The sequence below is a fragment of the Pseudorasbora parva genome, chromosome 17 (assembly GCF_024679245.1).
Source record: "Pseudorasbora parva isolate DD20220531a chromosome 17, ASM2467924v1, whole genome shotgun sequence".
Classification (NCBI taxonomy): domain Eukaryota; kingdom Metazoa; phylum Chordata; class Actinopteri; order Cypriniformes; family Gobionidae; genus Pseudorasbora; species Pseudorasbora parva.
In genome coordinates, this window is record NC_090188.1 from 26285028 (window position 1) to 26309468 (window position 24441).

Here is a 24441-nt window from a genome sequence, read left to right on the forward strand (position 1 = left end):
TCTAAACAGGCAAGTTTGTGTCGTGGGAGGAGACGTGGCCTTTGAAGAAATTTTTTGTTCTTGAAGCCCTTCTCTAGCAGATGACGTCTTATGGTTATTGGGCTGCAGTCAGCATCAGTAAGGGCCTTAATTTGGGTTGAGGATCGACCTGTGTCTTCACGGACAACCCATCGGATCCTGCGGCTCAGTGCAGGTGAAATCTTTTTGGGTCTACCACTTGACTTTTTTGTCCCATAACTCTCAGGATTTTTTAAGAAATGTAAAATGACTGTCTTACTGCGTCCAACCTCAGCAGCGATGGCGTGTTGCGAAAGGCCTTGCTTGTGCAGCTCAACAGTCCTGCCACGTTCAAAGAGAGAAAGCCTTTTTGCCTTTGCCATCAGGAGATCTTGACAGTATGACTGCTTGAAGGACAATGACATGAAAGCCATATTTTTTTATGGCTATGGTCTTAAACTTTTGATCAGCTGATGAACGGCCTGTTTGAGTTTAAATGCAGTTTTCAAGAAATTGCCTACTCTCTATTTTTTGTCTCTTGCTCCTGTTTCTTCTTTTAGCATTTTGAAGCAGCGCTTAAAATCCGGTAATGATTCACAAGTGCGGAATGTGTAAAACTTGCAATGCATCCCCTGGTCTTAAGATTTTGTTCAGGAGTGTATTATATATATATATATATGTGTGTGTGTATAATAAAAATCATATGAATTCAATTGATCTAAAGGGTCATTAAAGACTTACATTATAACACAAATTTGTAAATAAATGCTCATTTTAACTGTATAATAATCGAATTTCTGTTCAAAATGTGTTTGAGTGGTGATGTATATATGTAATATGAAAGAAAAAGAGAGAAAAAAAAAACTTGCTTCCACAGGGCTAAATTGCCCCTTAACAAAAAGTTAATTTCTGACAGGTAGAGTTTTTCCACTATGGACATGTCTTAGACATCACGTAGCACAACCTTGGTATATAAAAGTTGTTTTTCATCTATTTGTGAAGGGTTTCCAGTGCAACAACAACTGCACCCACATTGCGTCTGTGAAACAGAAGAAAAACACACATTGTCCAACGAGTCTAGTGCCCGAGACATCCCACGAGTTTCTCGCCTCACCTCAGCCTTGAGAAATCTTCATCACTATGGTGTTGGTATTCTTGAAATAACAAACATTGTTTCAAACACGAGTAAAACAAGTGCAGACTAGACCCCATCTGTCTGTAGTATTTACTATCCGTCTTGATTCCTCCCAGCATTAATCAAGCGGTTACCCCACACCTGCGGAATGTGCATCTCTGTACTAATTACTAGTTGTAGGTGAATATTGGCCTGGGTGCAACAAAGTTGGCATGTTGAGCTCCAGCATTCAGACAGCGCTTTTGGGTCTCTTTCAAATGTAACAATTAAGTGTGGTCTCATTCAAAGCGCAGTTTGGTAAAACATGTGCAGACACTACTTTTTGTTAGCACAAATATTATTTTAAAGCAAATAAGTCAAAGAGGTAATTACTATTTGCTCTGGTGTTTACTGTGGTAAATACAGTTTCTATAGAGACCATCTTAATGTAGAGGAGCGTGTCATAATTAAGGATGGGAATCTTAAGTTCTGAACCTGATTCTGGTTCTCTAATGGTTCGATTTTGACTAAGAAATAGTTGAAACAGCATATAAAATAAAAGTAAACTGTATGTTTAGAATAGACTCAAAAGAGTAATTCGTCCGGGAATCTTTCGGACTGTATTGGTTGTGATATATGATGTTGACTCACAAAAAAAGAACCAAGTCGTTCATTTGAGAATCATGAGTATACTGGTCACACTTTAGGCTTTTGGTTCATTAAAGGGGAGTCTAACGCTATATCATGCATATGACTTATTTACACTGTTAAAGAGTTGTATTCTCATGCTAAACATGGATAAAATATATAAAAGTTGGACGCATGACAGTATTTCTGTGCCAAATACACTCCTTCAGGATTCGAGTATGGCCCTGCATGACGCTATAAAGGGCAGAATTTCTTGTATGGGCACTTCTCCCGGATGAGCGTGTACACACGTCAACCAGAGCAAGAGCATGTCCATCATCGAGTTTTGTTCGGGTTACGGGAGCCATCTGCAGCGCTGTCATTTTGTCTTTAGACCACTAAATCAACAATTTCACTAAAGAAGTGTGTTTCTGGTTGCGAGGGAAATGTAACCTTGCTCAGCTTCCCAAATAACCCAGCATTAAGGAAACAGTGGATGCGGTTTGTTTTTTCGGCACAGAAACGGAGCTCTGCAAGTGTGTTTGTTTGTTCCCAGTCATGTGTCGAAACCACAGGCGGTGAGTGAAACTGCATCATATATATGTTTTGTTAGTAATCGGCGCACAAGTGCATATAATGTAAACAACACAAACGTATAGTGAATCGAAAATTATCCTGGGATAATGCCATGATGTGTTTCGTGTGAGTGTGCTTGTGACTCTTTAGCTGCGCACACTGCACACCTCTACAAGCTTCACTGTTTTCGGCAAGAAATATGAGAAAACAAAAGACTCTTCGTCGATATGAAGGATGCAATACTACTCTATAGGTGGCTCAAGATTAACACGAGACTGACTCATAAGTGTCATTACCTCAGGAATCAGTTTCTTGCACTGCATGTGGGTTCGTGTTTATTAAAAAGCGTTTCTGAAAAAAGCATTTCTGAAAAAAACTAATTCTATGGCTCTCAATCCTAGTTATGCTCAAACTAAATGTTTCAATTTCTGAAAAATGAAAGAAGTCCTGCATCTGAAATATACAAAAAAATGACATGAGTCATTGAACTTTCCAAGTGAACATTTGATTTACAAGTAAAATCAGCCCATAAATGTTTTTTTTTTTTTGGTTTTAATTTATTTTATAATCATAAGTAGTTTCCTGCACATAAAAAAACAACAAATAAATTCCTGACAGTGTAAAGTAGAAAGACTAGGATCTGCAAGATGCTATGCATGAATGTGTAATGACTGTGAATGAGCTGCACTGGGTCTACAACGCCCAGCCTTGTTCAATCTCTTTCAATCAATGTACTTGTGGATCACACAAACACACAATCCAGCACAGAATGAAGGTCTTTCATCAGTCCATCTTAGCAGAAGGATAAAAAAAATGGGGCCACTTCAAGGGGTTTCTTATCCGCAGCTAGAGTTTTGATGTAGGTCAGTGTTAAGGGAGTTAATTGTTTGATATATTTAGAGCAGCTTTTGATATGTTCTATAAACACGGTCGTCGTGGCCCCTCCCGTTTCCCCACAATCCCCTGAGAAAAAAAAAATCATTTAACAAACTTCACAAAACTGTGAAACAGCAGTTAAAAAACAATTAAATATCATTTTACAATATATACATATGAAAGTATGTGCCTCACAGGACAAATTAAAAAAAGCTATTCCAAACACTGCACAATTTTTTGAGCAAACAACATCTTTTTCTTCACTGATTTTCACACTGAGGTGACCTTGGTGGCAACACACTCACAGTGATGAAAGTGAATGATCAGCTGTCCAGCTCAAAGTCTGTTTCGTCGTACAGCGCTTGCCGATGAGAACGTCTGTGGCGGGAGAACTTCACCCTGATGTAGTCTCCAAGTTCATCAAGGCTCTCGATAACCTGGAAGGAGATGAGACTATTCAGTAAGGCTATGTGAGATAATCAGAGCTTGCTAGTTTTTTGTCAAGAACTTGCCCAAAAAGAATTATTTAGCTTCAATGGCATGTTCTGCTGGTATTTTTGAGGCATTAAAGCTGCTTTGAATTTTAAGAAAGCAATTTAAATAAATAAATTGCTTTGAAATGGAATTAAAGTGTTAAGCAATTTAGGACTCTATAAACAAGCTCTGACACTTTTCAGAAACTTTTTTATTTATCATATTGTCTGACTTGGGATATATAGAGTACCATAGCCATCATTAATACTTACTTCAAAAAGCATTAATCTTTTATAACACTAAACATTTATTAACACTGTAAATGTAATATTGTGCTAATCTGCATATCAGACTGTACATTGTAATGCTGAGACTACTAAATTTACTAAACTAAATTACACACTTTTTTTGTTTTTTAATTTTCAATCAAACACGAGTAAAATTATTACGTTTTTTTTTAAACAAAAGAGTACAGAATTTTAACCCTCATCCTTCCCTCGCAGGTCAAAATGGCCCGAAGCTCTAAAAATTAAACCATTTTTTGTCCAGAAAGCTTATTTTATTTCATTTTGATCATATTTTTTAAAGCATTTTTTATTTTTTGTTGTTGTAATCATTTTTTACTAGATTTAATCAATAAAATAATTATAATTTAAGCATATTCTTATAAGAAGCACAATCTTTCAAGAAGTGAACTTGAATATGACATGATATTTCATAACCCTTGCCACTTGTTGGCCACCTTATAGTTCTATATGGAGCAAACGAGCTGTTCCGCTGGGTCCTAAAGTCAGTTCTTCAGTTTATCTCTTCAGTATGCATTCAGAGACATTATAAAATATGTTTTGGTAAAGTTTAAGGATTTTTAGGTTTTTCTATGTGTACTGGAGCATTCAATTAATTCCTATGGGGGTCAAATTAAGCTGCAAGGAAAGGATGTGTTACTTTTTAAAATTTCAACCACAAAACTCCTCGAATCCAGTAATTTTTTTTCTGTATTCATGGTTCAAGTGCGACAAAAGTCATAGGGTCTTAGACCACTCCGATGAATACTATTTTTTATTTATTTTTTATTTTATAAATATGAGGAGTTTCTGGTCAAAATGACCCGAGGTAAGGATGAGGATGGCCCAAAATAATAACATGAAAATAATAATAATCTGCATCACACGGAATTTGTTTAACAGTCTATCCCCATATAGAAAGGTCTGAAATATACTGCTTGGAAATTTCCATCTTTTTAAAAAGTTTTTGATCTGTCTTGTCTGAACACCAGTTTTTATTTCACTTGACTTGTATAACACCAACACTGTAAAGTAAGTGTTATTAAGAAGAAGTAAAAAAATCAATACATAATACCAAAGTAGAGATATAGGTCTGTGAGATGTTGGGTGCCATGGTTTGTTACCTTGTCGAGCATGTCTCTGGTATGGGCGGCAGACACACAGAAGCGAGCTCTGGCTTCTGTAATGGGTGTAGCCGGGAAACCTACAACTACAACACCGATCTTCCTCTTCAACATGGCCCGTGAGAATGCCCTGTGAGCAGACGATGAACAACTTTTTGAAACAACACTATGGGATTTAAATGCACTTTACCCACACACACACACACACACACGTGTCAAATGTTCTAGAATAGCTTGCGTCTTCAACTTTAGCTTAGTATGATATAATGTCATTGATTTTCACACTAACCCTGAAAGCCATTTCTATCGCTTGTTTCTTCAAAACCTTTTATGCACTAAAGCTTCCAAAATGCTCTTAGTGCGACGGCCTTCATTACAAACTGAGGCCGTGATTAGAAATCACATGGTCATGTACAAGTTATCGCCTGTCTTTTAGCACATCTACAACTCAAAGTAGAATGATTATGCAGGGTAAAGCTGTCGAAATTTCCATTCAGAGTTTGCACTGTCTGCTACCTTTCCTCACCCTTTGAGTGAAGGGAAATCCATTGTAAACCGCACAGCTGGACTGTCATTTGCATTAGCCAAGAGGGAGAAAAAGAAATAGATTGACAAGGAGAGAAAGGCAAAGGGAAAGGTATAATGGAGGAGGAAAAGATTGAGAGCGAGAGGAGGAGAAAAGGCCTCCACTTTGTCAGCAGAGACGACAGCATCGAGAGAACAGAGCGGCGACGGAGAGTGAATGCTGGATTTAAAAGGCCTCACAGCTGCCGTCGTCTTTGTTGGTGTGCCAGGAAGCTGTTATCTTTGGAGGAGTCTGAAACGCCTGTGCAGTGATGAGCCTCTCGCATGTCATGTTTTCTTTCTGCCTCTCTTGTTTTTTTCCCCTCACCACTGATTCATGGATCAACTAGACCATCCAAGATGGCTACGGTCCAACGTCTTCTTTTGGAATGACCAGTGGAGATGACTGCAGCTTTTGTTGGGGTGTCCTCAAGCAGTCAGTACATTTTCCACATGGCATTCAAAGCTATCACCTTTGTAACCCATGTAAGCCTTGCATTGTTGTTTTATTGGCAGCCCGAAATGTGGGCAGGTTCACAAGTTCAAAGGAGGATTACTGTAGTGTCCAGACAGCCGAAACTGTTCTTAAATCACAAAGAAGATGCACAGACGTGAAAAAAAGCTCACAAAGAAACGTAATGTTTTGCTTCTCGCTGGCCCAGCGATCTAAGCTGAGAGTTTTCAAATGGACTAAATAGGGTTTGTGTAAATGCGAGCCTGGAGATGCTGTTGTGTAAACTGACTCTTTTATGCATGTCATGCGAGTCGGACGCTGCTAGAATCTGTAATCCAGACAGGTTGCTGGCTTGGGGAGCTGCTTACCCAACTTTCCCAGGTAGATAGAGCAGGAGCGGTATCACTGGAGAATCCTGGTTGCCATAAATGATGAAGCCCATATCCTTCAGCCGAGATCTGAAGTAGCGCGTGTTCTCAGCCAGCTGCCGAACTCTTCGCTGGCCTGCGGGGGAGAAGCAGACAGAGCCGTCATCCAGGAGAATTTGTTAGCTTTCATTGGAAAAGGAGAGACATAAATGGGAGTCTACAATAAAGTAAAGGTCATGATTTACAACAGAGCAACCGTAGGTCAAAAGGAAAAGTGCAAATAATCTTGATCCTCCACTGGGACTGTATTTAAAGAAATTGATTGTACTCCGGATGAGATGGATTCAGGCTATGCAAGTATCGTTTACAGTAGATGTCCTATATTCATCTATAGACATATTACTAATATTTTAGCACTAGTAAAAGAAAAATGCCAGTGTTCAAAGAAGAAATACTATGAAACCAACAAAGGACCCAAAACAACTTTTATTTATTTTAAACTATAATAATCAAGTGGCCGAGCAACATTATATAATGCCATAATCAATAATTGTAATGTACAACGGTATATTATTTTTAAACATTTCTAACCTTAATGTTTACATTTTCATGTTGACTTTGAAAATACAAAATCTCAACTAAAGACCTGGTAGCAGTTGCATAAACACATTTGCTGTTATGACACTTTAGCCGCTTTTTCACCATCAGGCCAAACATCCTCACTGCATATTAATCGTTCCATTCAGTGCCAATCCGGCCCAGCCGGTATAGAATTGCTTCATTTTCAACTTTGGGGCTGATAATGGAGCTCTTCGATTGTATTACAAATGTGTCAAGAGTTGCCAAGAGGAGGATGCGTTATAGAGAAAGATCCAATATTTCTTTTAATTTTATTATTAAACTGTTTACTTTGCTCAAATAGAGCACTCGGCCAACTAGAGAATATGGTAGCCAGGCAACAGACAAGCAACCAATCCTGAGTGGCGACGTTCTACCAGTAATTTCAGGGTTTTGTTAATTAAGCATTAAGCATTTTAATCCATTACAAGTAGTATGTCTGTGCTCCCGCCTTCACTGTAAATAATGATTTAAAAAATGTTACCTGGTTGCCTTAAAATTTTGAGTTCATTGAAATATTTTTTTTTTAACTTAATACAATGAACATTTTTGAGAACCGACAACCTTTATTCAAATATTATTAAACGATTTTGTAAGCATATTGGGTAATTGAGTGTGTTTTATTTGTGATGATGCAATGAAACATGCCAAATTGTGCTATTTTCATGATTTATCACATTTTTATGTGGTTCAGATACAATAATATTTTGATTTTCTATTTATTAAACCAATTTCCTTCATTGTACAAACTCAATTTTTTTTAAATTAATAAACTCAAAATTTTAAGGCAACCAGGTTACTTACCTTTTTAAGTTAAACCAGCAATATTTTTTACAGTGTTCCATCAGTCCACTAGAGCTGGACGATTAATCATTAAAGGAACTGTATGTAAGAAATGTATTTCAATTAATCATAAAATGACCCTGATATATCACTAGACATTAAGAAATGTTTATCATGTTAATTTCAAATACTTATATCACTGACAACAGTTAGTCCGGCCAGGATATTGTCATTAAAAAGTTGTTGTTGCAGCCCTCAACTGATGTTGACATGTTGTGTTCACCTATCACCTATCTACCAATCACGAAGTCAGTAGTGTTTCGCCATCTGGGTTGCCAGATCTGCTCTAGTTACCACAGCTGCAGCTACAAACAATCCTGCTGGATCTTGCAACCTATCTGGCAACCTTGAGTCGGGGGGGGGGGGGGGGGGGGGGGTCAAAATCGATTCAAACATGATGTCATCGTTGTGTCATCGTGGTGATGTCATCGTCAGCCGTAGTGACTGCGGTTATGACAAAAATACTGAGCGAAAGCATTGGTTTTCAGGATGACGGAAAACACACAAAATACATCTAAAACGGGAAAGAGCTTTGAGACTGACCGTATAAATAGATTTGACAAGACATCTGAGGCATATATTTTACAGACTGGATCTCTAATTCAGAACCAACTGGACTCGTGGATTTGCAATTATCATTTTGTGTCAATGTGTTGAATTCTAGGGTAAAATCATACCCTAAATATTGTAGATATATAATGTATGACAACTCATCAATTGAATATTTACCATCTTGATTCTGCATAATTTTTAAATAAGTTTTTAAATAACCACGGACAAAATCTATAGGACTGGATGATATGAAACTGTATAACATTGGTATTAACATTAACACCTACCTATATAGTATTTATATAGAGCGTTCACAGGCAGATTTGCTTTATGTATTTCCCCAGCATCATCAGGCTCAAATAGATGTCAGGATGTCATATCCACGGATCACTGAATCTTTGGGAAGTTGTTAGGAACACTTATATTGAGTCTAACCATTAGTTTAAAATGACAATCGTTTGTTTTACTTGCGTTTTTGCAGTTTCCCCTATTAAATCCAGTCATGCAGCAGGCTGTTTTGCAACTCAGTCCCGGCTGAGTAAGGCGTATTCCGGCGGGAAAGTGACGTCAGTGCATACCCTCTATTCCTAAATGACAACGATTCTCCTGTGTCTATTTAACCTTTGACAAAACCGGAACATTCAAATATGCACTTGCTAGGGGCCGCTGAGCCAGAGTGAGCAGATGTCATGTATGAAACCACTTCACAAACATGTCTTTTCAAACACACAGTATCGTTATTTCAGTGATACAAATATAAATATTAAATCACAGAATAACTTGGATAAAAGTTTATAGTTTGGGTATAAACACTGATGGTATGGAAGCATTCACAATACAGCAAACCACCTTTTGAAAGTTATTTGGTGTTTTAGTTTACATATCGATTGCATTACATTGTTGCCACCAGGTGGCGACAGGAGACTGTTAAAAATGCATCGTCATTGAATCATTCATTCAAGAGATTTGTTCAAAAACATACAATAATGAAACAAGTGAAGCATTTATGAGTGAGTGAATCATTAATTCAAAATGTTTTTGTGTTTTTTTAATAATTCATGCAGATTAATTAAACATTTTAAATAGTTAAATAGACAGCAGTATTAATATTTTGTCAGAACCTCATTACATGTTATTTTCTTTAGTTGTCAGTTCAGAATTGTCATCTCTGGTTGAAACCAAAAATCGTGATGGTCAATTTATCCAGAATCTTGCAGCTCTACTGTCCACCCAACGCTGTGACTCTGATTTTATCATTTATTTTCTGTATAAATGAGAACTGTTTGAATCTAGTGGTCATTTTGAAAATACACTAAACTGTTGCCATGGCAATTGTACCGTAATTTGTAGTGCTTAGAGAGTCTGCGCCCACTCTGCGGTAGCATGAACGCCAAGCAGACCATGTCAGGAAGAGTCTGCAAACCATAGAACAAATATGTCCTAAAAACAGCTGGCACAAAGATTAGCCTAGTTCTTTTCCAATTTTTTTTGACTACACTGTTTGCTTGCAAATTTCATAGTTGTTCTACTTAAATATAGTTGAAAACACTGGGAAAATGGCCAAGGAATTGCAACATAATGTAGTGGCATAAAGCCATACCACCAGCAGTAACTGCTCTTACAAAACAGTCTTAGCAATACCTTAACTTACTTTTTCCTAAGCTACTGGACCGTACACATTTCACTGTGATTTCTGTAGGTATAATCAAGAAGAGTTTACAAACAGCTATTAGTTCCCTTTAGGATATAGACTGATTGTATGTAAAAGACTAGGAAAAGGGGCCCAAAGGAGGAGACAGGAAATGACATCATCTGCTCTGCCGTTCAAATCCCAGGATCGCTCTTTTAATAGCCCCTCATTAAGACCATTAAGTAGTTAGGTGAGACAGAGTAGACCCATTCATAAAATTATCCAAAAACATAGTAACAAACAAAAACAGGAAGAAAACAGTGAAACAATAAAGTCTTATGGACATTATACGGTTTCATTACATTTTGAGGCTCATTTCTGTACTCTCTTGAAAGCGCCTCTCTCTTTGTGTGTGTGTGTGTGTGTGTGTGGAGTGAGTCAATGTGAAAAACAGTACCAGCTGGTTTTGTTTTGTCAGGCAGAATGGTAGACAAATTTCATTATTTGCCAAGACACTCTTGGCTTGTACATAGGATACAATGGATTTGGCACACAATTGGATACTTGGGGTAAACTGAGAAGCACGGACTCCGACGCGCACGGTACCATGCGGTTGCCAGTAGATTAGCGGTTACTGGTCCGGACTAGTAATCCTAACTTTGGTGGTTCGAACCACAAAGATATAATTCTAACAACTTAATGTGATTGGAGACAAATCAGTAGCTCAATGAACATCAATACTTTTCACTCTCTGTCTTGTTCGGTTTATGTCTACCACTCTTTCTCTCCTCCAACTTTAATGGTGTGAATCATGCAGTTCTGAGGGCTGGCCAGGTCTGCCTCCAGCTCTCTTTGGCACCATGGCCTGAGCTTTTGGAAAACAACAGCATGTTTGCATATAATTACCTGTGAACCGATTGGCGGGTATTTCAAAAGGAGGTATGCTGTAAAGCCAAGCTCAAAAGACCGTATGTCAGCAGAACGAATACAAACGCAGTTCACTTTCATTACATTAGAAACTCTTCAACTGAAACACTGGCAGACGCTAGAAGGAGTAGGTGAAGCTCAAACCAAAAAATTAGCCAAAGACGTGGTACAAGTTTAGGTCTTCTGCAGCCTATGTGTTGTAAATTTACATGAACTCTCAGTACAGTAGGACTCACCCTCCACAAAGCCGCATATCATGCCAGTTATGACACCCATGAGTAGGTTTGTCCAAGTCTGATATAAACATCACAATATTCAACAATTCAAAACAGCCTAGAAAGATTCTCTAGTTCAGACTAAAACCACTTGGAAAACTGAAGCAGGGGAGTTTTATTTGAAATAGTTTTCTGAATTAAAAAGTGCTCCATTTAAAAAGAGTTTTACATTACAATCCTGAAAGTCTCTGATTTAGGAGTGCCATTTTTAAAATAAAAACCATATGCATGATTCTAAAGCCATGGTCACACTGGACTTTGAGCCCACAACATTTCTACAGACACCGTACATTTTTTATAACATTAAATATTTTTTACATAAATTCATGTTATACATTTAAAAATGTAAAAATATACAATCTACTAAATTTTACAGCAAAGATGTGCATTCTTTATTTAGCTAGTTAGGTTATAATTGTGTTTAATGTTTTAAAATGTATATTTGGTTAGGAGATACTGTTTCTCTGTCACTACTGTACATTAACATAGAAGGCCACAATGGAAATAAACCAATGGCTTTATTGTGTTTTTATCTTTGACAGCTTTTTAAAGTGTATGGGATACTTGTTAGTTTTGTAAACTTGTCAAACTAATTTCATTTCAGCCAAGAGGTCACACTATGATGTATCAGTCTTTTACGGCTCACGTCTTCATGTAATGCAAAAAGAGAAGCAAATGGATCTGCATTTCAGAAACAATTGGACTCCAGACAGCGAAACGTGGATTTTCAATTATCATTTTGTGTCAATATGTCAAATTTTAGGGTAAAATCATATCCTCATATTGATTTTAGGAAACACAATTGCTGCATGTCAATATCCACAGATCACTGAATCTTTGGTAAGTTGTAAGGAACACTTATATTAAGTGAACGGAACACTTTCTGTAAATTCTCAGGTCAAAGTTCACCAAACTCTGGAACGTAGCAAAATGCTAAACTTTTTGCATGAGCTTCCGTTTCCAGTCTGACACATTCGCATGTGTATGAATGAAAGTCAATGGAATGAAATGTGTAGAATGACCGGCCCTTAAAACTCTTTATAAATACATTTATTATACATATTTTTTTTAATTCACATGCCAAACTTGCCTTACTTGACTTACACTACTGTTCAAAAGGTTTTTTTAAAAAAAAGAAATGAATACTTTTAATTAATACTCCACAAACACACATTTACAAAACTATTAAAGGCTTAATTCATCACTGGCAAAATTGGCTTAAAAAAAAGTTGGCTGCTTATACAGTAGAAAGGCGATTTAAAAAAAAAAACCTGTGCTACCTGACTAGAGAAAACAGAGGAAAAAAAAATACTTTTTAGGAAAATGCACTGGGCATGTTGCTGTCCAAATATCAATTTGCTTTAGTTGGAAATACTTCTTAGCAAACATTTAGTAATAATGGTGTTGACACTTATTGGTCCCGGGCGCAAAAATTGTGAAACATTTAGCAAGAGTGAGTTACTTTGGGTTTCTCATAAAGAATCCAGTGCGCTGTAGGCAGTAGCTAAAATCTGCAAAGAATTGTAAAATACAGAGAAAACGCTGTGATGGACAATCTGTTTGTAGTCAACATTTCAAACTGAATGACCACAAAAACAGTGTTTCGCGGCCAGCGGCCAAATGGAGGGGAAAACTGAAAAAAACTGGTGTTCTGTCAGTTTCGCTCTAAACGGCATTGCATTCAGGTAAAAAAAGCATTTTGCATTAATGCTGTTTAAAGAGTAGACATGGTACAGTACAATTTTTAGAGATAAACCTACCCTTAAAATAACTGTTCTGTTAATAACCCTTTGTTGATCTGACTGTCCGTGGTTGGGGATACAAAAATGCGGAAGCATAATATGTAGTTTTCATTATAGATATGTGTGTGTAGATGCCACATTTAACCACTCAAATCAACAAAAATAATTGAACATATAAAAACAGAAAATAGTTATTTCAATTTGTAATAATATTTCACAATATTACAGATTTTTTGCTGTATTTGAACTATAGTATACTGTGCTTAACTCTGCCCAACATTGTGGTTTGAATCCTTTTCTATCAAGGTGTGAATTGCAGCGAAACTAAAATGAAACACAATGTCTTCTCTAAAAACATAAATATATGGATTAACGCATATTAAAAACAGAAGGCAGCTTGGGAAAACACTTATAACATCTGGTGCCATTCTGCTGACTCCTAATACCTGGAAATATGTGACCTTTCCTTGACTAAAGGTCTGGAGGACTCTTTAAGCCGGTCCCATTGCTTTATTGAAATCTGTTTTCCATGAGTTATACGCTGTGGTGAAATACATTTTATTTGGTTATTAAATCCATGTGAATATCTTTCCCAATGGATCCCCCATGTTTAAGGAGAAGTGTTGGGTAGTTTTCTGTGTCAATATTACAATGAATGACTGGTTTGAATTGCTGTTCTCAACTGTAAATTATTATTACTATTAACTGTAAAGTCTGTTGACTTCAGTCATGTGACATTCTAAAAAAAAGCTGGACTGTCCCATTCATGATTTTGTCTTAGTATTGTTTCAGTGTCTTTGCAGTGCTTTGTTACTAACCTTCTGTTGTGCCATCGACTCCCATGATGCATTTAATTGCCCTGATGATCTGCTCCACGACAGGTGGGGACATGGCCGTGGCGTACACTGCACTGTGAGAGTGACCACGCAAATAATCCACCAACTCCTGCAGTGAAAAAAAAAACAACTTTATTATTAAGGGAATAATTCTACTCATATTTACAGTCAGGCCAAAAATTATAATGATATATTTTTTAACACCAGAGATAATGTTTTACTTATGGGTACAGGATGCTATTGTTCATTTATGTAAGTTAGGATAACAAAATAAAGTAATATTATTACATATTATTATACCCCACAATTTTTAACCCACATATTATACCCCACAATGTTTTATACAGTGGATTACCAGTAAAATTGCTACAAATTTGGGACCAAAATTATTCAGACACGTTGACCTAAACATGTTTTGCTTAAGTGTTTTTTTTCTTGAATTGCTAATGTCATCTTTTACACCACAGAATGAACTAAATTAAGCATTGCTTGGTAATTGGTTGAACTAAATAATTGGTATTATCTAATTGTGTACTTATAGCTGACAGCTGATTGGTTGATGTAATACATTATTACATAACTTTCTATCAAAGTTCTGACATTATCAAGATGAATTTGTTCTGACAAAGTATAACAGTTCAAGTGCTTGTCATATTTTATTACCATTTTCAAAACTATAGCGAATAAACTTTGTGATAATGTAAGAACAAATAATACATTTTGGTTTGACTGGTCAGACATTTTGCCTAAATTCTATTTTGTGGTTCACTGGAGAAGGAATTTAACACTAGGCTTAAAAAATTATGAAATTATTACAGAAATTAAATATATTTTATTTATATTTATTTGAATTATCAATAATCAACTTTGAAAATCAAAACTTATGGTTTCTTTAAAGGAACTGTATGTAATAAATGTATTTAATTTAATCATAAAATGCCACCCTTACATGTCACTAGACATTAAGAAATGTTAATCATGTTAATTTCAAATACTTATATCACTGACAACAGTAGTCCGGCCAGGATATTGTCATTTAAAAGTTGTTGTTGCAGCCCTCAACTGATGTTGATGTTGACATGTTGTGTTTTGGCCTGAAGCTCCACCCTCCCCCTATCTACCAATCACGAAGTCAGTAGTGTTTCGGCATCTGGGTTGCCAGATCTGCTCTAGCTACCCTGCAGATCTACAAACGTTCCTGCTGGATCCTGCAGCGTATCTGGCAACCACGAGTCAGGGGGCAGGGGGGAGGGGGAACCTATATATATATATATATAGGTTATGGCATCCAGGATAAGCACAAGTACACATTAAATGAACAATACAACACATGCGTCCCCCCCTCTCACCACGTGAGTTTGCTCCTGCACATACAGTAAGCCACAATGTAACAGGAAGCTCGCGTTCCATACTGCATTACACACACTCAGGACCGCTTGCCTAGGCACTGTTTGACTTCCTTTAGAAAAATCACCATGGATCACAGTTTAGCTAAAAATCTTCTTTGCATTTCTACTGAAGAGAAAAACACATCTACATCTTGGATGGCCTGAGGGAGTAAATTAGAGTAAATTAACAGCAAATGTTCATTTTTGGGTGAACTATCCCTTTAAAATGACCTGAAACATGGTGCTGTCTGAATTACACCACTAGAGGGAGATGAAACCCCACAGCACCTGAGACACTGATCATCCAGTGATAATGACAGCTTCTTAATTCATTGTGCTTGTATGAAATCTGACTAATACAGGATCTGGACACTAATAATGCCTTGTCTGTATAAACTACCATAGCTGTAGTTCAATGAGGTTTTTTTCACAAACAAGCAGTTTTTGAGATTGTGCCCTGTCTGTCCTGCATCCAATAAAAAGGCTTCTGAGCAGAAGCCGGGGCCAGTATCCAGCTCTTAATCTCCGTCTTCAGACATCTGTATCAACTGTGGAGGGGTGAGGGGAGGGGACGCACCTCACAGTGCACACGGGTCTCTGCATCCAGATGTGTCCTCTACTTTGAGGACGGGGGCGAAGGGGTTTTTAGGGGGGAAATCTGTGAAGAAAACATCTGCTTTCACTTAGAGTACAACATTTGCAGTGCTTTAGGTCCTGGGAGCTTTGTGGAAACAGCATAAGATAAGTCAGTTAAGAGAACGTGTCCGAAATCCACCCACATCTGTGGTGCGAGGGACTGGCTGGAGCCGTTTGGCAGCTCTCTTTCTGTACCTCCCTCTGTGCCTGTGTACAGTGTCCTTATTACCACTGAGAACATATTTTACTCTACTGCTGTTCTACCTTTACCTTTACTCTACTGCTGTCCTACCATATTTAACTCTATTGCTGCTCCACTTTTATAAAAGAAAACAGTAAACTGATGTGAAGGGAACATAATTTTTTTGAACAAGTTGACAGCTAGGACTAAAAAGGTCTGTTGACCAGCAACACTACAGAGACAAATGCTAGAAAAATGTTAATGATTTTTTTGATTATATATATTATGTTCATTTAATATATATATTTTTAAATATAAACAATTTAGAACAAATAGAACAGTCTTATTGTAAATTGTAACATTTCATGATGTAACTGTTTTTACTGTATGTTTGATCAAATAAATATAGCTTTGATGGGCACAAGTGACTTCTTACCAACCCCAAACTTTACATTATATATATATTAGACAGGTACCATGTTAGGAAGCATCCTGTGAAAAACCTGAAAATTTGATTTGACCCATAAAACAGAGCTGGCAATCGGCCAACAGTCTCACCTTATTAACAACCCACTCAATATTACGCAACACACACGTGGGGTCTCTCTCTCTCTCTGTTCTCCAAAGCATGTGTAATTCAAAAAACCTGCAGTCTTTCTCGTTTTCAGTCGTTTATAATCAACTGCCATGTCCGTGATGTGGTTCTCAAGTGAAGTGGTCTTTTTTAATGGAGTAATGAGATGAGAGAGGTGGTGTGACGGGAGCATGAGTGACATTTGGGTAACATATGTAGTTTCACATCATGAAATGAGACCATGTGTGTGAGTTTGAAAAAGACAGGAAGGGAGAATGGTATGCTGGTGCATTGTGCCTTTCTGCAGCACGAGCGTCCCCAAACGACAAACGGTAGCTCAACGTGCCAAAATTATTTTCTGCCTCAGGAAATGCCTTGTTAAAAGGGCCGTAATAGTAAAGTATTTCATGATGCCCACCTTTTTGCCAGCTATGTACCCGCCAGCAGCCCCGAAGCTCTTAGTAAAGGTGCCCATCAGAACGTCTACTTCATTGGGGTCCACTCCAAAATGTTCTGTAACTCCCCTGCCTGTGGGGCCCACAGCCCCGATGCTATGGGCCTCATCGAGGTAGAGATAAGCCTTGTACTTCTTCTTTAGTGCCAAGATCTCCGGCAGCCGGACTAGAGAGCCTTCCATACTGAAAGAAACAGAGACAAAAATATTTCAGTTAAAATGTGTCAGATCACTGACTATATATATATAAATATATATATAGTATGATATTAAAATGGATAAATAGAAACACAAAATAAATACATTTAAACTTTCATAATCAATAAACTGCATTAATTTTTAATTTAGAATACCTACCATCAATACTATTATAAATGTCTACTACTTGACAATTAAAAATAACTGAAATAATTGCCCTACATTTATTTTTATTTTTAATCACACCTGTTTAAGTGATGGCACTAGGCACTGTAATTGATCTGGTTACCTGTACAGTGGTTGCAAGTTTGTGACTCATTTATAATCGTCTATAAATCGCCCATGAATTTCATATAAACTTTATGAGACTTCAGTGTTCACATCAAAGCACACTGAGCACATATTTATGTAATAAATGACCTTACAAAAAGGGTTATCAACGCTCATGAGGCTGGAAAGGGTCACACAACCATGACTGAAGACTTTGGCCTCAATAAACCAACAATCAGACATGCAGTTTCCAAATGGGTGACATTACACATCAGAAAAACTCAAAGAAACAAGAGTGATAAAGAGGCACAGACAATTTCGTTATCTCCACAGCAGCCAAAGTAGGTGCCACCGGTTATTAAATCCAAATGGTTGTAGAAGTTCTCCAACAAAAGTAGATTATTGTTTTTGTGTTATTTAATTTACTTTCTGCTTCTTTGTAAAGCATTTTAGCTATAATTTCATAGGAAAGGTACTGTAATGAATTGTGTTATTATTAATTTGCTCAGTTACATCTTTTTTATTTGCTGTAGCTGATTACATACATCAATGCTAGAATGAATAGGATTGTAAACATTCATAAATGTTCTGACCTGTAAATGCCCTCCACCATAATGAGAATCTTCTTCCAAGAGCGATGGGTACGAGGTTGCCCTGAGCAAACCGCTTCCTTCAGCAGCTTTTCTAGACTCTGCATGTCTGCAACCGAACACAAAACAGGCACATTATGACACAATCAGATATTGAAAGAAATACAATACTTGTGTTGTATAATGTTTGTTCAGCACATCCCACAGATGCTCGATTGGTTTGAGACCTGGGGAATTTGGAGGCCAAGTCAACACCTCAAACTCGGTGTTGTGCTCCTCAAAACATTCCTGAACCATTTTTGCTTTGTGGCAGGGCACATTATCCTGCCCAAGGTTTCCCAGCAGAACCTTGCCCAAAGCATCACACTGCCTCTGCCAACTTGCCTTCTTCCAATAGTGCATCTTGGTGCCATGTGTTCACCAGATAAGCGATGCACATGCACCCGGTCATCCAGGTGATGTAAAAGAAAATGTGATTCATCAGACCAGGCCACCTTCTTCCATTGCTCCGTGGTCCAGTTCTGTGTTCATGTGCCCACTGTTGGAGCTTTCGGCAGTTGACAGGGGTCAGCATGGGCACTATGATTGGTCTGCGGCTATGCAGCCCCATACACAACAAACTGTGATGCACTGTGTTTTCTGAAACCTTTCTATCAGAACAAGCATTAACTTCTTGAGCAATTTGATTGCTCAAGAAGTTAATGCCTGTTTGATCGGAAGTAAATCTCTGTTTGATCGGACCACACAGGCCAGCATTCGCTCCCCACGTGCATCAATGAGCCTTGGCCGCCTATGACTGTCGCCGTTCACCACTGTTCCTTCCTTGGACCACTTTTGATAGATACTGACCACTGTAGACTGGGAACACACTAAAAGAGCTGCAGTTTAGGAGATGCTCTGACCCAGTAGTCTAGCCATCACAATATGTCTCTTGCCTAATCCTTATGCTTGCCCCTTTTTCCTGCTTCTAACATATCAACTGTGAGAACAAAATGTTCACCTGCTGCCTAACATATCCCACCCACTAACAGGCGCCATGATGAAGAGATAATCAATGTTATTCACTTCACCTGTCAGTTGTCATAATGTTATGCCTGATTATGCTCTTTCTGGACATCCTAGCAATGCACATCTCATCAGCTTAGTAGAAGCTGCATGAATTGAGAGACCTAAATTAAATATGTCAGATTACAGAGACACAATCTGGCAGCTCTAGCAGTGCTGCCAGACCTTGCTATAAAAATAAACAACCTGGTCTGGCAAAATAACCCCCAAAATAAGTGACCTACCTCATCAAAATAAGCCTAAATAGTTTTTTTTTTTTTTGCTTTTGGGAGTGTGAGAGTGTTTATGGATCAAGGAGAATAGCTTGAATTCAATAATCTGATTTATTTTGGCAAAAACTTGCATAAAACAAACATTAACCAAGGCTAAATTACATCTTACTGCAAAAAAAAAAAAAAATGCTTTCCAATAATTGTATCCAAGGGGAAGAGTTTGGAAAAGGCAGAAACATGGAAAGAAAAGGGAAATAAATTACAATGATTAATTGCGATGTTATGTAAAAGCTCTAGAAGCTCTAACAGCACACTGGGCTATTTGATGATGCTATTACCGGTTGGACATATTTTATTGTGTAAGCCCAAATGTGTGACTGTATTCTGTAAATACCCCCCCATAAATAAATAAATTCAACACACACATATTTATAAAAAAACTAGCCTACAGTCCCTTATGAAAACCAGACATGGCAACACTACAAACTAGCCAACAGATGGCAGAATTTAACTGCAAAAATCAAACATTTTAAAAGCAGACGCAGGTTTGATTCTGGCCTGTTCACATCCTGATCTCATTCCTCCTCTCTTACTCTAAAAACTTTCTGCCGTCTCTTCTGTCTCTATGTATAAAAAGTGACACAAAGCCCAAAGAAAAGAATGTTCCATATAGTCTCTCATTAAAGTGGCCTCATTTCAAACAGGTGAATGTATTTAGGCCAGTGAAGGCCAATGCGGACACGGCCTGCTTTCACCAGCCATGCAGTCCTGAAATACTACACTCACCTAAACAGATCTGCCAAAGGTTTCAGGTTAAGAACAACTATAAGAAGAAGAATGACAAGAACAATGTAATACTGGATGAAACAGGGTGTGTTATGTTATCACTAGTTTATTCAATATAACAATGACATTATTTGCAGCTTGTTTATAGAGGTTTTTAGCCAGCTGTGTTTATAATACAAAAAAATATTCAGTGTGCAGTGGAAACCTACCCACTCACTTCAAAATCTGTCTCACCGACATGTGCAAAACAGCAATAATCATTATTCAAAACAATGATGTGGAGCTTTCAAATTAAACTACAAAAACCCACTCTCTTATTCTGTGTATCCTATTTTTACAGCTGCAATCTTTTCCCAAGGAAAATCTGAGTCTTCAAGCAAATCCTTACATAATTGATAAACTTAAAAAACTCAAACACAGGCGTAAATATTCCCAATGTCAGCAGCACATTCGGAGCATTTGAACAAATCAAGTCTGTTTGTATTCGAATGTGCACATGCGCATAAGCTGACACCAACCAGAGAAACAGAGATAAATAATATCTACCTTCCTGCAGAATTTATGCTGGAATGTGTTGGATGTAGCCTGGATGCCAGCCGAACTTAGCCCCGCCCACAAATGTTTTAGGTCGGGCAGTTCGGTCTGGCCTTGCTCCATAGAGGAGTAATTATCCCCGAACAGAAACTGTTCAGACCAATGAAATCATCAGGGCAGGCTTTAGATGATGACGGACAGATGATAAACAGTAACGTAATCATGCACGTCATCAAAGGCGCTTGGATTATATTTGTTTGAATCCTAAACGGAGAGCTTGTTTGTATCTGCATTCACCTTCACAATTTCTCTCAGAAATGATGATCATGTTGGGTAAGTACTCTGTGTATCATTAAATTCTTTTACAACACTGGCAAAGATCGTGTATTCCAGCCTGATTTCAGCGCGTATGCAGACAGGGTCGCCAAGTTTTTACAACAAAACGCGCCAACTACTAGCCCTAAACAATAGCTTCTCAGGGGGTATTGCTTCTTCTTCAATAGCTTCTAAAATTCACACTCATGGGTCTATATATCACATAATAGTCGCTTCAACCCAAGGAACATAGAAAACAAACCGCGAAAAAACGCGGACTTGGCAACACAGTGCAGTTGAGCTCTGTTGACATTTGACAATGCGTCCCTTCGTCGCTCTGATTGGTTGTAGGTCTATCCAATTGATGTATTTCCTGGTTCGGTTGAAACACGCCCCATAATCACAGCCCAATGGAGCAGTTTCAGACTCATATTCTGACTAGAATTGAGTATGACCACGCCAGGCTATGTTGGATGTGGAATTTTCCCATTTCTGACCATTGTGCAACCCTCAGAAGATGACGGATGAAGAATTAAAATGGCAATGCTAGCGTTATTCTGATAGATATTTGTCAACAAAATGCCCTAACAACCAAAATGTGTGTGATACATTCATTGTTATGAAATGCCAACACTAATTCTACAGGTGTATAAGTATCAACAGAGGATCGCACCATATTTTACGCCCCTGTTCCTGCAAATGCTGGCTAAACAGGTTTGGATTATCATATAATTACAGACTTTGACTAATTAATGCATTTCATTTCCTCAAATAAATATTTATCATTGACTCATCATTTCCGCCCACGTTACATCATACACATTCGATGAAATCAAAAGAGGGAATCTCTGGGATTCCAAGTCCGAAGTCTGACTTCAAGTGACATTCCAAGCCCTTTTCAGAGCAGTTAAGGCTTCAACATCAGTGGTGGAAAGAGTACTGAAAAAGCATACTCAAGTAGAAGTACTGTTACTTTTTAAAAAATGTAGTTCAAGTAGAGTAAAAGTACCTGTCCTAAATACTACTCAAACTAGGAGTAAAAAGGTAGCCCTTTTAAAAGTACTCAATCTTATTCCACCTTATACCCTGCTAATTAAAAATGTAGCTTACTCTTTTCTGGATGATTCTCAATAATAACAAAAAAACCTGAGATTACCAACAATATTTCAATATTTCTTTGACTGTATATTTTTATTTTACTGCTAGCACTAAAAATAAAGCCATTTGAGAAAGCAACCAATAATCTGGTAACATTTATGACAACCATCCTGTAGAGGTTTTCTTGCGGTTAATTAAAAAAGATTGTACATGAACAATTCTTGAGTTCTTTCTTTTGAAGACACATTCATTGTACTGCTTTAATTTCAATGGATGTTTTTTTCTGTAAAAAGAATACACTTAAGAAATCAGAATAGAGTAACTCAATTTTCCCCACTGATTATTTTTGCTTGCAATTAAAAAAATAAACCTGATTTAAATATAAATCTGATGTTTTATTAAATTTATTTGCTACATGGACTACAATTTTAAATCGCTATGTGTGAACACATAAATATGCACTTCAATAAACTGACAGAAAGCAAGTTTATGTATTTATATGTTATATTTACAAAAATCTAGTAGTGATGATCGGTTATTGCCTAATGGACTTTGAAGCCTGGCAAACAATCAAGCTGAAGTGAAGTGTTTCCAGCAGATGGCACCGCGAGCTTGTGCAGCGCTAACAGAATACGGACCGTGTGTGTGTATTAGAAAATGTCATATTCTGCGGTCAACGATTTCAGTCATCATACAGTAGCCAGCTAGCCTGACAAGCCAGACCCACATCAAGATGTTTGGTCTGGAAACTCACCATTGACGGCTCAATCAGAGGGGCGGATAAACGATTGTCTTTAAAACTCCCTCTGCACGCGATAGGATAGCGCTACCACCAACCAGAGCAACGAAGGTGAAACGGAGCTAGTTGAGAGAGTTAAACATTCACTGTATCCGGTCAGCAAAACTCCGAACACATCTTCCCTTTTTAAGAATAACTTCAGTGCCGTTCTTTGTTCTTTTCTCAGAGAAAAGCTTAAAGGGGGGGTGAAACACTCAGTTTCAGTCAGTGTCATGTCAATCTTGAGTACCTATAGAGTAGCATTGCATCCTGCATATCTCCGAAAAGTCTTTATTTTTTTTATAATTATATAAGAAAGATGCGCTGTTCCGAGTCTTTCCGAAAAAAGCCGAGCGGGTGGGGGCGTGTCATGTGAGCGGAGCTAAATAATGACGTGTGCAGCAGCGCGCTGCAGTGAGGAAAGTGAGTCGCTCTGTGAGGAAAGTGATTCGCTCTGTGAGGAAAGTGATTCGCTCAGTGAGGAAAGTGATTCGCCCGCCGCGTGAGGAAAGTGATTCGCTCTGTGATGAAAGTGATTCGCTCAGTGAGGAAAGTGATTCGCCCGCCGCGTGAGGAAAGTGAGTCGCTCTGTGAGGAAAGTGATTCGCTCTGTGAGGAAAGTGATTCGCTCAGTGAGGAAAGTGATTCGCCCGCCGCGTGAGGAAAGTGAGTCGCTCTGTGAGGAAAGTGATTCGCTCAGTGAGGAAAGTGATTCGCCTACCGCGTGAGGAAAGTGAGTCGCTCTGTGAGGAAAGTGATTCGCCTGCCGTGTGAGGAAAGTGAGTCGCTCTGTGAGGAAAGTGATTCGCCCGTCGCGTGAGGAAAGTGCTAATACAGATCGACCGCCGGCCTATCAGTGGGTAAGTCAGTAGCTACTGGTTATATCACCTGTTTAGCATCCTACAAGCCAGCGCTTTGATGGGCGTAGCCTGTTGCTTTCGCTCTCTCCCTCGCTCTCTCTCACGCGCTTTCCGGTAGAATTGTCCGTAAGGCCCATACAAGGAAATTCCACCCCCACTAACGTCAAAGGGGACGCATGATCTCAAAAAACTTGCCGAAACTTATGACTAACCGGAAGTAGTATTTTTGACAAAGAAATACTCCCATCAAACGTCCACCTTAACTTTTGAAACTTTGTCTATGTTTAGTATGGGATTCCAAGTCTTTAACAGTGTAAAAAGATCAGTATGCATGAAACAGCATTTCACCCCCCCTTTAACTCCAAGTCTTCCGGAGTCGTGGTCAAAGCTGATTCGAAAGACCGCCGTTCGCCAGTTTCTGTGTTTACTAGAAGCACGCAAACGCAACTCAGCCGTCATTATGGCCCCGCCCACGACTCTATACACGATGTGATTGGCCCGGCAAGAGTTATGGCGAATACAGCTCAGAAGGTATTGAGAGTTGCTAGACGACACTCGCGGGCAGATTAAACTTGCTGCCGCTAGGGTGCGTCTAGATTTCTAGGCTAGTAGCCAGCACTA

At 38.2% G+C, this 24441-nt stretch overlaps 1 protein-coding gene across 1 annotated transcript in view; it reads right to left on the reverse strand.

Annotated features, from left to right (window-relative positions):
• Nucleotides 1-2855: 2855 nt before the first annotated feature.
• The window catches only part of sptlc3 (serine palmitoyltransferase, long chain base subunit 3), a 35947-nt gene continuing 14361 nt past the window's right edge, over nucleotides 2856-24441 (reverse strand). The window contains exons 7-13 of the mRNA XM_067421918.1: nucleotides 18176-18281; nucleotides 17079-17298; nucleotides 13864-13990; nucleotides 6459-6594; nucleotides 5073-5202; nucleotides 3496-3627; nucleotides 2856-3277 (exon numbers count right to left, since the gene is read on the reverse strand). Of these exons, the coding sequence (XP_067278019.1) occupies nucleotides 3514-3627; nucleotides 5073-5202; nucleotides 6459-6594; nucleotides 13864-13990; nucleotides 17079-17298; nucleotides 18176-18281 (833 nt within the window). The 3' untranslated portion in view covers nucleotides 2856-3277; nucleotides 3496-3513. The remainder of the gene's footprint in view (nucleotides 3278-3495; nucleotides 3628-5072; nucleotides 5203-6458; nucleotides 6595-13863; nucleotides 13991-17078; nucleotides 17299-18175; nucleotides 18282-24441) is intronic.